General features: G+C 39.7%; 1 protein-coding gene across 2 annotated transcripts; it reads left to right on the top strand.

The window, feature by feature from the left end:
* Positions 1–255: 255 nt before the first annotated feature.
* On the top strand, positions 256–16,318 carry ZCWPW1 (zinc finger, CW type with PWWP domain 1). 2 transcript variants are annotated; one of them, XM_004691629.2, is made up of 16 exons: positions 256–283; positions 2,591–2,841; positions 3,282–3,360; positions 4,147–4,261; positions 4,549–4,706; positions 4,892–5,014; positions 9,090–9,206; positions 9,912–10,032; positions 10,618–10,693; positions 11,093–11,197; positions 12,070–12,153; positions 12,744–12,810; positions 13,178–13,269; positions 14,706–14,766; positions 15,159–15,305; positions 15,889–16,318. In XM_004691629.2, exons 1-16 carry the CDS (start codon positions 256–258, stop codon positions 16,179–16,181), a joined length of 1,917 nt encoding a protein of 638 aa, XP_004691686.1. In that variant the 3' UTR covers positions 16,182–16,318. The 2 variants fall into 2 exon arrangements, with proteins under 2 accessions (XP_004691686.1, XP_012587261.1); XM_012731807.1 differs by lacking the exons at positions 14,706–14,766; positions 15,159–15,305 and having other exon boundaries at positions 15,889–16,172.
* Positions 16,319–16,409: the final 91 nt, after the last annotated feature.

The following is a 16,409-nucleotide window of genomic DNA, read 5'->3' on the forward strand; positions in this document are numbered from 1 at the left end:
TACCTATTTACAAGTACCTATCTCAAGTTAGAAGTGGTTTGGCACATACAACTCTTAGATAATTATTGCTAATCTTTTAAAACAGTAATTTTATTAACCTCTGGTACCTGTTGTCACTGCTGAGGAGGTAGAAATGTAGTAAAGAAGGCAGAAAGTTTAGGAATCCCAGGCAAAGAGATCTTGTCAGTTTAAAGTCATAACCAGAGTCATAACTGCTAATTTATTTTTTGTGACAGAGGCACGCTTTTGAGTTGAATGATGACAACATTGCAGAGTAAAGAAGGTGAGTCTAAAATGAGGTATTTACTTTGTATATGTTTTTCATTTTTCCCTTTTTTCTTAGCCTTTGGTCATCTGAATACTCTTCCCTTCAAAGGGCAACTCAGTTTACATATAGCTGTACTCACTCTTTAAAAGTTACTACTTTTTGGCCCTCCCTGGTGGTGCAATGGGTAAAGCATAGCATTGTAAGTGAACCACATCCCCTTCAACACGAGTTCAAACCCAGCCCCTGCCATGATTTACATGGTGCAGCAGACCTCTACTGACCCACTTGCTGCTCCCCTCAGCAGTGCATGTCATCAGTCTGCCTGTTCTGCTCCCCATTCTGTCTAAGGTGAATCTTCTTATCATGCCTACACTCCAGTTCTGTATGCATAAATAAATAAATCTTATAAATAAAAGTTACTTGGCCCTCCCTGGTGGCTCAGCGGGTTAAAGCACAGCACTGAGAAGCTAAGGCCACTTCCACATGAGTTCGATTCCCGCCTGCCCCGGAGGTGACCACATGCCGTGACAGACCTCTCCTGTCCCGCCCACTGCTCCCCTCAGCAGTGTACTTTGTCGATCTGCCTGTTCTGCTCCCCACTCTTTCTCTGGTGAATCCTCTCGCCGCCCCTGAGCCTCTGGCCTGTACCCCAGTTCTGTATGCACAAATAAATAAATCTTTAAAAAAATAATAAAAATAAAAATTACTTAATAAAATTACTATTTTTCTAGTCACTTTGAGGGAAATATATCACTTAGGAAGGAATATGTATGAACTCAGTGGGAAAGAAAAAACAGTAAGTATTTATAACATAAATTTCAACATGGTAAATGTCATCAAAGCACAAATGTTATGGAAACACAGAAGAAGAGCCATTATTTATGGCTAGCTGGATGATTGAATCACTTACAGAATTTTTTGGGTGGCAGGCTACTTTTAATTTTCTGTAGAGTTTGTCAAATATAAAATTTCAAATTAAGCTTCTTGTATGCTTTTTAAAAAAAGGTTTATTTACTTACGCACACAGAACTGGGGTACAGGCCAGAAGTTTAGGGGCAATGAGAGGATTCACCAGAGACAGAGTAGGGAGCTAAATAGGCAGACTGATGAAGTACACTGCTGAGGGGAGCGGTGTGCAAGACAGGAGAGGTCTGCTACGCCATGTGGGTGGGGGGTTTAACTCATGCTGTAGCTGCTATGGCCAACTTTGTAGTGCTGTGCGTTAACCCGTTGCACCACCAAGGAGGGCCCACATATTTGTAATTTTTGATGTACTTAGTGATTCATAAACCTTATAGTACATCAGAATCTACTGACTAGATAGCTTTGTAAAGTTACAGATTCTTGACCATTACTCTATTTTATGAGTATTAAGGTAGGAGGGTAGGTAAGGAGAGGCCTACATCTGAATTTGTTAAAAGTTCTCTCTAGGCCCTCCTTGGTGGTGCAATGGGTTAGGACACAGCACTGCAAGCTGGTGGCAGCCGCCTCAGTGCCAGTTCGATACCCAGCCCCAGAGGTGACCCACATGGTGCAGCAGACCTCTCCTGCCTCAGGGGCTGCTTGCCTCAGTAGTGTACTTCGTAGATCTGCCTGTTCTGTTCCCCACTCTTTCTCTGGTGAATCCTGTCACTGCCCCTGCATCTCTGACCTGTTCCCCAGTTCTGTATGCATAAATAAACATTTATTTATTTTTATTTTTTAAAGATTTTTAAAAAAAGATTTTATTTGTGCATACAGAACTGGGGTACAGGCCAGAGCTGCAGGGGCAGTGACAGGATTCACCAGAGAAAGAGTGGGGAGCAGAACAGGCAGATAGACAAAGTACACTGCTTAGTGGAGCAATGGGCAAGTCAGGAGAAGTCTGCCGCCCATGTGATCACCTCCGGGGCAGGCAGGAATCCAACTCATGCGGAAGTGATTTTAGCTTCTTAGTGCTGTGCTTTAACCCGCTGCGCCATCAGGGAGGGCCAAATAAATAAATATTTAAAAAAAAATTTCTGTAAAAAAAAGTTCTCTCCAGAAAATCCTGATATGGTGATTTCTGTGTCAGACCCTATGTATTCTTTTTAAAATTAATTTATTTATGCATGGAAGAACAGGTGTAGGCCAGAGGTGCAAGAGATGAGAGGATTCACCAGCGATAGAGGAGGGAGCAGAACAGGTAGATCCAAGAGATGTTTGCTATGCCATAAGTGGGTTAGCTCTCTGGCCAGAGATCCAACTCTGGCTACATCAGTAATGAGACTTATCCTCTATGCCACTAGGAGACCCTTCCCGAGTGTTTTATAAATTTCCATCTGATAATCAATTTTCTTTCAGAATGTGGGAAAGCACCAAAGAAAACCTTTGCCCCACCTGGACAAAAATTGTGTAACCTGATACCCTATAGTTCTAACTCACCTAAAGAGGGCACCCTGGGGATCAATTTCCCAGAGGCAGACACCAAGCCAAATCTGCCAAAGGCCAGCTTAGAGAAGAAGGAGAACGCAACCACCAAGAATGGTCCAAGCAGTGGCCAAGAGAAAAAAGGAAAGACTCAAGACAGCAAGCAAGTGAAGAAGAAGGAAAAGGTATCAGTTCCATTGCTGAGCTCTGGTGGGACAGTTTCTCCTAGAAACCCACCCTAGAAATACAGTTTTTTTATGTTGTGGAAATTCATCCTGTACTCTCAGATTTTTAATTTTTTTTTTTTGTGGCTTCTATTTTCTTTTTAAAGAGGTTAAAGATGTGTTGATGATAGTGTTTCTCAGGAATTACTGGAGTTGTTAGGAACTGAGGTAGCGTGGAGGTGAACATAGAAGTGAAAAGAGACTTTATAAACTTTTATCTTTGGTTTTTGACTCCTTCATTCCAAGGAGATCTGGGATAGAGTTTATGGGGTGCTTAGGTGTGTTGAGTACATTCCTGTAGCCTTGTAAACTTGTTGCCTCATCTAAAGGAGGCTTCACTGTTCAGAGAACAGACTGGGGAAAGATGAGCAGTTTTTCCTCCCTTATTCTTGTCTCTACAGGAAAAATCAAGTCTTACCAATGCAGAATTTGAGGAGATTGTCCAGATTGTGCTACGGAAGTCCCTCCAGGAGTGCTTGGGTATGGTTTACAGTGAGAGAAAAAAAAAAATAGTTTCAGTTAGCGCAGAGACTGTTATCTGAGAGGTAGAGTAAGTTGACAGCTTTCCTTATTTTTTAAGTAAGAAATATTAAATGGGATTTTGAAATATTTTTTAAATCCTTCATCTTTTGTCAATATATAGCTTAACCACCTTAGAGTTAGACTTGTAGAGTAGTAGGTTATATTTATAGATTCTCACTTAGATTTTTAAGGTATAATTTATTTTTTGTATGTTTGCAATCTACTTAGAAAAGATAAATCGTTTTCCTAGTTTTGAAGAACTTAGTTTCCATCTACTCTTGCACATTTTATTTCCAATGCTATTTTAACAAATTCTTAAGATATTTTATTTTTAGAATTAAACTATATAGTGCAAGTCCCGAGACTTTAACTAGACCACTAAGGAGAATGGTCTGGCATTTTTAGTATACTACAACTCATAGAGAAAAGCTGTGAGTACTATTACTCATAGAGAAAAATTTGAGGAACAAATGATATTAAAACACATTACATACAATTTCTGTTATGTACACAAAGCTAGATGAACATTACCTTGTTACTCTAGAATGAGGCAGGTCAAGCTGAAAGGGCTTACTGAAGGATAGATTGTAGTTTTTCCTGAGACTCAAGGTTCTGTGTGACAGAAGTCCAAAGGCTCTTTCAGGTAGCAGTTGGGAGATATTTAATGAAAAGTTATAATTTGGAAATAATTTAATGGTTATTTCCTTCAATTTCTTCTCTGTTTATAGTATTTTGTTTTGAGAGAGATGAGAGCTAGCCTTTATTTTGCAGAGACTTCCTGTGCCCAGCCCATAGTGTATGCCCATGTAGACAAGGAACCAAAAATTGCTGCTTCCACTGATAATGATAATGCTGATGGGTAAGTTCATCCCATTCAGGTAAGTTGATCATGGAATGAACTTAACATTAGCAAATGGTTAGCTATTTGACTATATTCATTTTTCATAATATTATAGATTTCTTTTACTGCAAGGAAGATAACTTTGAGTTGGGAAAATGGGCAAATAGATGGATAAAATGATCTCAGGAGGTTTTAGAGAGCCTAGAATTCTTCTAGCTTCCTTTTATCCTTGGATTTTTTCCCCAAAGGAAGTGTACTACAAACTTCTCCTTTTTAACCTTTTCATTAAAAAATATTATTTTCAGAGTGGGGTTAAAGGTACCTCATATTCTAGAGATTTCAGTCTCTCAGGAAGATGGAATAATCCCTAAGATAAAGACATCTACAGCAGGCCAGCCAGATCCTGTACCCTCTGAGAAGAGATTCAGTAGACCCTCCTTAAGCAAAAGAAAGAAGGAAACTCGTAAGTAGTCAGATATACCATGATAGTTGGCTCAAGAACTTATTCCAAAATTAGGGGCTGGGGGTAGTGGACAAGATGAGAATTTTCAGTCCAAGACTTGAAACTGTTAGGCTTTCACTGGTCCTTAACTGTAAAGAATCTCTTCTTCATCTCCCACCCTACAGTATTTTATTTTATCTTCCTAGAAAATGAGAAAGTGGAGAAAGCCCAAAGTGGACATGAACAAAAACAAAATGACCCATTGGAGACAACAAATCAGGGTCATTGTCAGATCAGGAGCCAACAAAATGGAGAAGGATGTGGTTTTGGTGAGAGCCATGGTTTGTAAAACATACTTGGGTTTGAAAATTAGAGATAAAGGAGAGAAGCAAGGATGTTAGGACATTCTGCAGACTGTAATTTATCTCTCACAGCTACTTATTATGCTATTGAGGAAGAGAGAGAAAGATTTCATTCAGTTATTCATTCATATAGCCCACAGCTGTTGGGTGCTACTGTATATATCAGGCATTTCAGGAGGTGCTGAGTAAATTCAGGGGAAGTGAAGGTAAGCCTGTTGCAGGAGAAGACTTATGAGGAAGATTAGGATGCCCTAAGTATACCTGGAAAAGTTCCCAAGAGAAGATATTGTTCAAGCCAGATTTTTATTAAAGATTTATTTTTTTATGCATTCAAGATCTGGGGTACAGGCCAGAGTTTCAGGGGGTGTGATTGGATTCACCAGAGACAGAGTAGGGGAGCAGAACAGGAAGATCTACTGAGATACACTGCTGAGGGGAGCAGCCAGTAAGAAAGGATAAGTCTACTGTGCCATGTGGGTCAGTATTCTGTTCGAGGGTTGAGCTCATGCTGCAGTGACCATGGATAGCTTCATAGTGCTGGGACTTAACCATCTTGCCACCAGGGAGTCCCTTAAGTCAGATCTTGAAGAATAATCAGGCAAACTAAGGTGGGAATGAGGGTCAGTTATTGGCAGTTATGGAGGATGGCTAATGGTTGTAGCTTTTAGGTATGTTGAGGGTAAAGAGGTTTCAGGGGTGGTAGAAGGCTAGAGGCATGGGAGGACCAATCATAAAGGGCTGTGCATATTAAGGAATTTGGATTTTATTTATTCATTTTTAAAGATTTATTTATGCATACAAGCACTAGAGTACAGGCCAGAGGTGCGGGGAGTGAGAGGATTCACCAGAGACAGAGTCAAGAACAGAAGGCAGATCTACTGAAACACACTGCTGAGGGGAGGAGAAGAGGCCTGTTGTGCCATGTGGGTCACCTCCCTGGCAGAAATTGAACTCATGCTGAGTCTGCAGATACCTTCATAGTGCTGTGCTTTAACCCATTGCACTACCAGGAGAGCCCTGGATTTCATTCTAAAGGTGAAGAGGAACCATTGACATTAAGTAGTAAAGGAAACTTGATAAGTTGTGCATTTTAGAAAACTCAATCTGACACTAGAATGGAAGATAAATTGGAGGGGGCAAGGTTAAACCCTAGAAATAGTGATCCATGCAAGATAGTAGGAGTGAAGAGGAAGAGATAAATTTGAGGTCAAGAAGCAGGAGCAATGTGATATGATTGCCAGTTGGATATGAGAGCTGAGGAAGAGTGAGGTTTCTGATATGATTCTGTTTTCTGTCACGAGTGACTGAAAGAACCATGATCTGTAATGGAAAATATAGAAGAAAATAGCAGGTTTAAGATGATTAATTCAACTTCGAACTCATTAGGGAACATGTGATAAGATTAAGAGTTTAAGAAAGAGGTCTGTGCTGGAGATACAAATTTGGGAGCTGCATCATTGAGAATGGATGAAAATGTCCAAGAAGAATAGGTATAGAGAAAAGGATGATCTTAAAATATGTTTTGGAAGTGAAATTGGCAATACATTGACTATTGGGGGAGGAGTTAGAGAAAGGAGAAAGTATGTCAAAGATGATTGGTTTTTCTGACATAAGCAATTACACAAAAGGAGGAAGAGAAAGGTGGAGAAAGAACAAGTTGTATGATAAGATCAAACATTCCAGTTTGAAGGCATTTAATTTTCTTAAATTTGAGATGTCAAAAGGGGAATCTGGAGCTTACAACAAACACTGATGATCTCTAACTCTTGTTAGGTATGAAAATGGATTTTTAAAAGTTATGGAAATGGATGAGCTTGCTTCAGGAAAATGTGTGGCATGAGAAGACTCAGGAATAAGTCTTTGGAGCCCTAACATTTAGAGATTAGAATGAAAGCCCCAGTAAAGCACACTGAATTGGGACTTTCCAGGAAGGTTGAAGAGGCATGTAGCAGAATGAGGGATCACAACCCAAAGAAACTATTGCTTAAAATATGAGCAGTCACCTGAAATGCTCTTAACATATGTGTGACATCCGTCTTCATTATCATGGAGTTGCATTGTGAATTTCAGTTTGGGAACACTTCAGCTAAATTGTTTGAAAGGACACTGAAGAACTGAATTTTGCTGTTATTTGGGAATTTCCTCCAATCCATAAATATCTAGTTTTATATCATTAGGATGATCCCCCCAATTTTCTCATGGCTGTTCATTATTTTCACAACCAGTCACTTATTTTATTGATTTTTGTTCACTTTTTATGGTGCACAACCCCTGATTCTCTTTTTTTCTAAGATTAGTAGGTCACATCTATAAATATACAAAAACATATCATTTGGCAGTTGTCTTTTCAGACTGGTGTACTCCCAACTCCTCTTTATTTTTCAAAATAAAAGTCATTGAGATGGTCATCCTTAAAATAAGAGATTTTGAAAAAATTCAAATGTGAGTTAACTGATTTTCTACAAGATGATTTTAGTAGAGTTTCTTATATTCAGGCATTTAAGATAAAATTTGACAGAAGAATAAACTTACTAGGGAGATATACTGGCAGATGTTGTTTGTCGTGAGTATGTAATATATCTGAATACCTGACTATGTGATATTTATTTCTTTAGTACTTTGCTGAGTAAGTGTAGGTACCCCAAAGGTAGAGTGGTTTCATTCAGAGTGGGTTCTACCCCAAAGGTAGAATGGGTTCATTTCGCCACCTGGTTGGGAGGAAGGACAGGGAAAGGGAGTTGAAAATGTCTGCAAGAAAATCTAAAGACTCAAACCTGGGTAAGTACAGGTAAAGAAAGGAGATTGCTTTCAAATTTAGAGGAAGATAGGGTCCAGAGGGTTGGAGAGCTATATAGGGTGACAGTTGCTATAGGGGTCTTTGAGTCTTTGAGTATATGAAATGGAAGGACAGAGTTCCTGTCAGAGGGGTGTTTGGGTAAGTGGTTCAGGGGAGTATACATTCTCTGTATGACTGGGTAAGCCATGCAGGAGTGGTGTGGAGAAAAAGGTCAAGGGACTAAAAATTGAGGTGCTTGTGAGTTATTCTTGTGAAATTCGTGGTCATCTGAAATGAGGAAAGGAGATTAAAATGGAGAGGAGGAAAAGGCTGAACCAGATGTCAACCTCTTCATTATGGAAATGAGAGGGTGGTGTAATCCCAGGGAAGATGGTAATGGTCTGGAAGAGGCACTGTGAAGTGAGGATGGTAATGACCCTGTTTTTTGGCTTGAGAGAAATGGGATATGTGAAAAGGAACTGACCACATGTAGGGGTGTAATTTGGGGCATGGTCAGGTAGGGGCAATTATCACTAGCGAGTCACTAGATTTCAAAAAGGAGGTAGAGGTTCTAAGAAGAGGCTGAAAAAAGGTGGACTTCTCTTGTCCTTGTCTGGGTTTCAAAGAGCGTACTGGAAGGGTTTAGGAGGGATAGAGGAGAGGCTGTACAGGGCTTTGGGTCAACTTAGAAGATAGGGGAATAGAGAAAGGTGGGGATAAGACTTGGAAGGTAATGGGTAAAGAAATGCTTGGTGTTTTAGCAGAGTCTGATGTCAATGTTAAAGAGTTGATTGAAAAACTCAGGTCTATACCTGTGTCCTTTGGAAGATGGTAAACTCAGGCATTGTTGATTCTGAAAGTTGGGACAGGTAAATTAGTTGAGATTTGGATGGGAGTTATGGTTAACCCTTCAAAAATGCTTTTCAGCAGTGACATGCCAGCAGAGAACAGGCACTGGCTGGAATATGCCAGGCAACATATTTAAGAGTTGTCAGTAAGTTTTTGCCTTGAGGGAGGAGACTATAACATGGCATTGGAGAAAGACTGAGATGTGAGACCTGGGCCCTAAGTTTAGCTGTGCCACTGATTTTGACTAATTTTTAGCAAGTCCATTATCTTCTCAGAGCTTTAGTTTTCCCATTTATATATCACTGGACTATTTATTTCTAAGGTTGTGTGATTTTCTGTGTGTGATACTGGCTTTAGTTGGATTGAAGAAGGAAGAACATACTTTTGAATCTCTTATTTCCATTTTTTTTGTCCTAGGTCAATGTCTAGTCTGGGTCCAGTGTTCCTTCCCAAACTGTGAGAAATGGAGACGACTTCGTGGGAATATTGACCCTTCAGTCCTCCCAGATAATTGGTCCTGTGACCAAAATACAGGTGTAAAATGGGAAAACAAATTTTCTCAAATTTTTATTATTCTTCCCTTATTTCTCTGCATATATCATCGAGATTAAATATGATAAAGGTATAGTCAAGGGCCTTTACACAGGAGTCTGTGTAAAGAAAGGATCTTCATGAGATATCAAGAAGAGTCTGGCCATATTGAGCTGGAGGAAGACACCCTGCTGAGTGAAATTTTGGGAGCAACTGGGAATCTGAGCGAATTCTATCTTATTCAGCATTGGTGTGACCATTAATTGGTTTTGGGTTGTTGGATAGAAAGGGAAATAGTATGATATATAGGGGAAAGCAGGTAAAAGAGATCCAGTGACTTAGAATTCTAGAGTGTTCAAAACTACTTGGAAGAGATTATGATGATCTAGTCTAACTCGTTTATCTTACAGATGAGGAAATAGAGTTTTCAGAGAAATTACCATCATGATGTTACATAGGTAGAAGCAGGGTACAGTGTGGATGCAGGCAGGTGTTTAGAATCTCTGATTTTAGAATGCAAGGAGCCTACTCTGACTCTAGCTGCTTTCCTCCGTGGGTCTTCGTTGTTCTTTCTCCATGTCTGCCTCCCAAGTGCCCTATTGGTCCCACCTGCCGCATATGCCATTTATTCTTACTCTATCCCTGCCCTCACCCAGATTTTCACCTTATGAACCTCACCCCTGCTCTTCATTCCTTCACTTTTGGCAGACTTGGAGCATAATCGCTGTGATATCCCTGAAGAAATCTGGACTGGGCGTGAGAGTGATGTGGCCTATGCTTCCTACATCCCAGGATCCATCATCTGGGCCAAACAATATGGTTACCCCTGGTAGGGCACCATGTTATAGTCAGACTGTCTCTCATGAACCTGAGAGAGGTAGATTCAAGCAGGGAAGGGGAGAAACAGGAAAGGATTTATAATGGAGGTGATACCTGCTTTAGAAAGAATATGTGGTGAAGGAGAGGATAAAGTACCAAACCTGGAGGCTTTGAAAGACTATGTTTTCTAGAGGTTGCTTGGTAGAGATGGTATCTACCTGAGAAAAAGGGTCTGACAGTCCCACCCTGAGTGGGTAGAGAGGGAAGGGTGGCTCTAAAGTCATTTTAAAACATTGAAATTTAAAAGAGAGAACAAAATAAAGAGAACAGGAAGAATAGGCTAGCTACTTTGGAGGACTTTTGTCCTCAGGGTTGCTGGAAGGTTACAAGGATAAGATGCTTTTACTAGAAGATTTCTAAACTTGTTTATATATTAATAGAAGTCACTTATAAGATGTCATTTGGTAGTGATTTACATATTGGTCTATCTTTGGGATTTTTTCTTTGCAAAACATATGGCCCCCCTTTATGTAAAGATATAATGATGAATTTGTGTTCTCATCTTCCATCCCTTACACCTCTCTATTTTCTCCAGGTGGCCAGGCATGGTAGAATCTGATCCTGACCTGGGGGAATATTTTCTTTTTTCTTCACATCTGGATTCCCTACCGGTGAGTTTTCCAGGTCCAGGGTAGGTAGGTACTGAGGTTAAACTAAAGTGTACAACGTTATAAACAGAGACACAGCTAGCAGACATGAACAGAAACAGACACACAGATAAGACTGACAAGCACAGAAATAAGTACTCACATACAGAAAAAAAATTAATTAAATATTTATTCACTACTAGGATGTTTATAGTTTTGATAAATATGCTTTGTTTAGGATTCCTGAGGTTAGGATGGAAGAATAATGGAATCATGTAGGGTGGGCAGGTCAAACTTAAGAGAGCAGGTGAGGCACAGTATCTCCTTCCTGTGGGTCCTCTCTTCTTCCCCTGTCTTTTCTGGCTAGGACCCTAAAGCAGGGAGAAGGACAAGCAGACCTAACAGAACCATATTTTATTTCAGTCTAAGTACCATGTGACATTTTTTGGAGAAACAGTCTCTCGTGCCTGGATCCCAGTCAACATGCTAAAGAACTTCCAGGAGCTGTCCTTGGAGCTAGCTGGAGTGGTGAGCAATCCTTGAGAATCAGCTGAGACATAGGAAATTTGAAAATTAAATGAAACTGGTTTTCTCCCAGGGGACTCTGTGTCAGGAGAAAGTCCCATGTCTGACCTAGTATACAAAGATTAGGTTATTCATGAGGGTCTTATTTACACCAGGATTGCAGATTGTTTTTTCCTTATAATAGTTTCCTTCCCTGCCGGCAGATGGGGGGGCTTCCTGAAATCATGATTTTCTGCCATTTAGCAACAGCATGTATGATAGAAATGAAGGCACAGATTGACTTGGCACTATAGAAATTTGGGCCAGGTAATTGTGGAGGACTGTCCTATACATTGTAGGATATTTAGTGGCATCTTGGGCTCCTAACTAATAGTATTCCCTGGCATCTAATACTGGCATCTAACTAATAGTATTCCTGGTTGTGATAGCTAAAAAAAAAAGATATCTATCTTCTGAGAACAAGATCTCTCTGGTTGAGAACTACTGAATTAACTAAATAATATTTCTTCCTTATGATCACTCTGGGTTTGACCAGCCTTAAATATGAGCAGAGAAAGACCCAGTAACTCGAGGACCTCAGAAAATCAGACAGCTAGATTTAAAGAAACTTAAAAACATAATCATCTGAATGCCTTTTAATCTTGAGATTTCGTGTTTCCATAGGATTTACTTTAGAGAGTACCCTAAATGTTGAATGAAAATATCGCTAGGTATTAGTAAAAGTTCAGTTGTGGGGTAGGGGAGGATTGTGTCTATGAGATCAAAAGATTTAGATATGTCAAATCAATATCAGGATAAAGATAATGTCTGGTGAGTAGCAGTATGTTGGGACCACTTCCCTACTATTTATCATTGACTTTAACGTTCTGTTTCAGAAAAAGTGCAGGAACAAGGACTGCACCCAGAAATTGGGAGCAGCCTTGATGATGGCTCAAGAGGCAGAGCAGATCAATATCCAGGTGGGGGAATATACAGACTGCATGCCTGCTCCCTATGGAGCTTGGGACACAAAAGCAAACCATACACTCTGGTGCAGAAATCTGGCTTGTCCTTTCTTATTACACTATTTTAGTTTTAGAACTGGTCTTTTTTTCCCTGGCCAGATTAGAAATTATCCATTCTTTTCCCTATCCTGTAACAAATGGGATCTACTCTCAACCCTGGATAGAGTTTGTGGTAGTGGACACTGTATCTCCTTATTTAACTTCAGGTTTCAGATTCTACTCTAGATGTACTTTTCAAGATTCAATATATACTTTAACTTCTTTTATGTGGAATAGGTTTTCACGCTCAAATTCTGCCTTTGGGAGTGGGCTGGAGAGTGACAAACAGTGAATTCCCCTCTCTGTTTATTAACTGAATTATAAATAAATTGGAAAGGGAGACAATAATGATATAATAGTCAATCACAAAAATCTAGATAAACCTAATGTAAACTTTCAAATGAAAATGGTATGGAATATAAATTTTGTAACTAAATTTAGGCCTCAAAGGGCAAACATTTTCCAGGATGTTAATGGATGATGCTTTTGCTTCTTGGTTCCCTCAGGAACGTGTTAACTTATTTGGTTTCTGGAGCCGTTATAATGCATCTGACAATAGTGGGGAAAGAAAAGGTAGGAAAAGTAGGAGCACTACTTTGGTGGGGGTATTCCTTCATGGGAACAGCAACTGAACCTATTTTATATCCAGTGTCATCAGTTTAGCTCTCCATGAATGCCATACCACATGTAGGGGATGGATGGATGGATGGGTAGGTGGGTGGATGGGTGGATATAGGAATGGAGAAACAAGGGAATGTGGAGGGAGGGTGCATAGTGAATAGTGATAGACAAGTATGGAATCATGAGGCTCTTGAATCATGTCTAATGTATTGAAAATACCATTTGTCATGAAGGGTGGAGTTGGAAAATGGATTCTCTGGTTTGAACTCCTTAAACATTTATAGGATAAATGACTTAGACTTTCCTATTTGTGTTTTAGATGTAATGATCTCTGGTTCTAACAGCTCAAGTCCCTCTTCAGAGAAAGAAGAGGAACTGGAGTTGGAGGAGGAGAAGAAGGAAGAGAACAAAGTAAGACTGAATTGGGGGACTCCCTTTTGGCAATTTCTAGAGAACATCTGGTTAGCATGGATTTATATTTACTAACAAGCCATCTTGCTCTGCCTCCGGGTTCTGACAAACTGTTCTTAGCACTTAGGAGTCTCCTGGGAAGGAAATTTTTCTTTTTTCTTCAGCTAGTCTCTCTAATATCTCACGTCTTTATAGATTTATTTCTTATCATCCTAGTTTCTATTGTAGTTCTTTGGTTCTGACTAGGGCAATTTCATAGAATAACAGATTGATTCCATTCTCCCTTCTTCCTTTATATGGACACTGAGGATACTCAATCATTGTTCCCTTAGTTTTTTTTTTTTCAGGTATTTTAAACAGATACTGCTTTTCATATTTGAAGATTTTTTTAATAGTGGTTTTATGTTCAAACAAAATTGAGAGGAAGGTGCAGAGCATTTCCACATGCCCCCTGACCCACACATGCATAGTTTGCCCCATTATCAACATACCCCACGAGAGTAGTGCTTTTTTTTTTTTTTTTACAATTGATGAACCTACTTTGACACATAATCACCCAGAGTCCACAAATAAATAATGATATACAAACATAGGTGAGACAGGATGGTTAGAATGGATAGGAGTTGGGTATTTCCCTTCCCTTAAGACAATTAGGATTTGATTTCACCCTAGTAATATAAGCTCTGGTTAGTGAGTTTCTCCTTTGGGCAGGCCTTGATAATGGATTGCTCTGGTATTTTTCAAAGTGTTCCCTTTGCCCCTGCCCCAGAAACATGGAGGGATTTTTCTCTGATATTTTCTATGAGAATCTGGCTCCTCTGGGGCTAAACCCACAGAAGTCTAGTAGCTCACCATGACTGTGTCTCCCTGGAATTTCCAGCTTTTTAATTGTCTACACTGACCTTCCAGAAATTAATTTATTACTGCCAAGTCTTTATTATCCTGGCACTAGTTCCTATCCTGGATTCTCCTTTTATCTATTGTAGTAAGCCAGGCCTCCCTGTATTTACCTCTCTGTCTTTTCAGACTTGAGAGCAGCAATTTGCCTTTTTTTCTCTTCTCAACAGATTTAAGAAGAGTTATTAATCCTTCAGTCTCTTCATCTTTTCAGGTGTTAGAACAGAGTGGCAACTTCCAAATTTCTTATATGCAGTTTGGAAACTTAAAGTTCTGAATATAGATTTTCACCTTCTCCTTTAATTTTTTTTTATCTTATTTGTGGCCTAACTTTATTTCCTTCTCATGTGCATGAAACCTTGTGTTGACTAGTAGCAAATAGAGTGAAAGGAGTGAACATCTTTTTTGCCATTGATTTAAACTGTTTCAAGCTCACAGGACCTAAGTTCACTCCTGTAAACCTACCCTTCATTTTTGTAGCATGCCACTCTTTAATAGACACAATTATGACTTCATTTATTTTTCTCTCCCATCCTCAGAACCCACCTTTACCCAGCCCTAGGGCAACAAAAACCCAGACCAAAAAAAACAAGGCAAGAGGTGAGCAAGCCAGCTGGAAAAGGGACATGTGTTACATATAGTTACATCAGGGCAGAAACACTGGAAAGGGCCTTTAGGGCAGGCCTTACTGATAGTCTCAGTTCTAGAACATGAATGAGTGTAATCAGGAAAGTTGTAGCCTCACTTTTGTGTATTGAATTACAGAATAATAGTTTAAAGGTGGAATAATCTTTTAAATTCTTAGTCAAGAAGGATGACTTCCTGAAGGAGACAGGATTTGAGGACTATAAAGTGAAGAAGATCCAGGAAAAATAAGAGAGATTGGGGAAAGGATGGAATTGAGAGAACTCAACAGAGTGAAAATGAGCAGAAGGTGCAGGGCATGACTAAGTGTGGGGGGTCAGACTATGCTTTGGAGAGAAATAAACCAGTGTTTTTGACGGGGGTTGTAGGTAATACAGGCAAAGCAGATGGGCAAGTTGGGACCCTGCAAAAGAAGATGATGAAAAGATCTCTGGGAATCGAATCCTTAATGGGAGGAAAAGAAGGGCAAGCAAATTCAGATTCTGACCAGCCAGGTAAGACTCAAGGCTTGGGAAAAACTATGGCTAACTAAGGTTCATATTTGCACCTCTCCTCCTTAGGTCATTTCTTAGCAATTCTACAGGTTTTTTTTTTTTTTGGTGCTTTAAAAAGGACAAAGATTAGGCAAAAGGGCATCTTTCAGATTATAGAATGCAGCACACAATATATACCAACGATGATCATAGATTTGATTTACTCCAGGGATAGGAGATTAGTGAGGAGGTAGGAACTAAAGGTTTTGAATTTTTGCAGTGCGCTAGCAATATAGACACTATGTGCATGTTCCTTTTAATTATTTGAATATCTTTATGATTGGAAATTTCCTTTATTAAAGATGAGACTGAGGCTTAAATTTGCTTAAGACCCATTTTATATATGTATACACACACACACACACACACACATTTATTGCATAGTTTGAGTCCAGATTTCATGACTTCAAAGCATATATTTTTTTCTACTCAGAGCAGTAATCTTTTTCAGAGATTTCTTGGAAATAGAAATTTAGGAATCTGACCTATAAAAGAAAGAATAGGTGACCTAATAGGTCTTTTAATTTAATCACTTTTCATGTAGGTCCTAAGAAAAAATATAAAGCTCCCCAAAGCAAGGCCTCAGAAACCAGCTTGTCTGAGAAAAAAGCAAAAACTGTGCCAAAGGGCAAGACCTGCCCTGTGGTGGGACAAAAAGGGCCTGGACCCCAGGAGCTTCAGCCTCAGGAGGATGGTGATGCCCCACCTAATGATGAAACCTCCAGTGACCTGGACCTAGACCAACTCATGGAAGAGGTTGAAAAAGAGCCTGAGCAGAGAGAGGAGCCGCAGCAGAGAGGGGGCGCAGAGTTCACCACTGATTTCTTTGAGGAGTAGTTGTTGTTCTCATGTTCGCACACCCTTTCCCTGGGAACAGGAGGGAGACCCTCTTAGAAGGGTCTTTGAGAAACAAAGTGTTGGGTTTGTTCATTGGCTAAGTCAGAGTTGTATAGTTTATGTGTTAATAAAACAGGTTACGGGTTTAATTGGTTTGGTTCATCTCTAGCCAGATGCTTTCTTTTGGCTTCTCTCTCTCACCTCTGAGTCACTGTCGCATACTATAAT

The sequence above is a fragment of the Condylura cristata genome, unplaced genomic scaffold (assembly GCF_000260355.1).
Source record: "Condylura cristata isolate star-nosed mole 26May11 unplaced genomic scaffold, ConCri1.0 scaffold00032, whole genome shotgun sequence".
Lineage (NCBI taxonomy): Eukaryota > Metazoa > Chordata > Mammalia > Eulipotyphla > Talpidae > Condylura > Condylura cristata.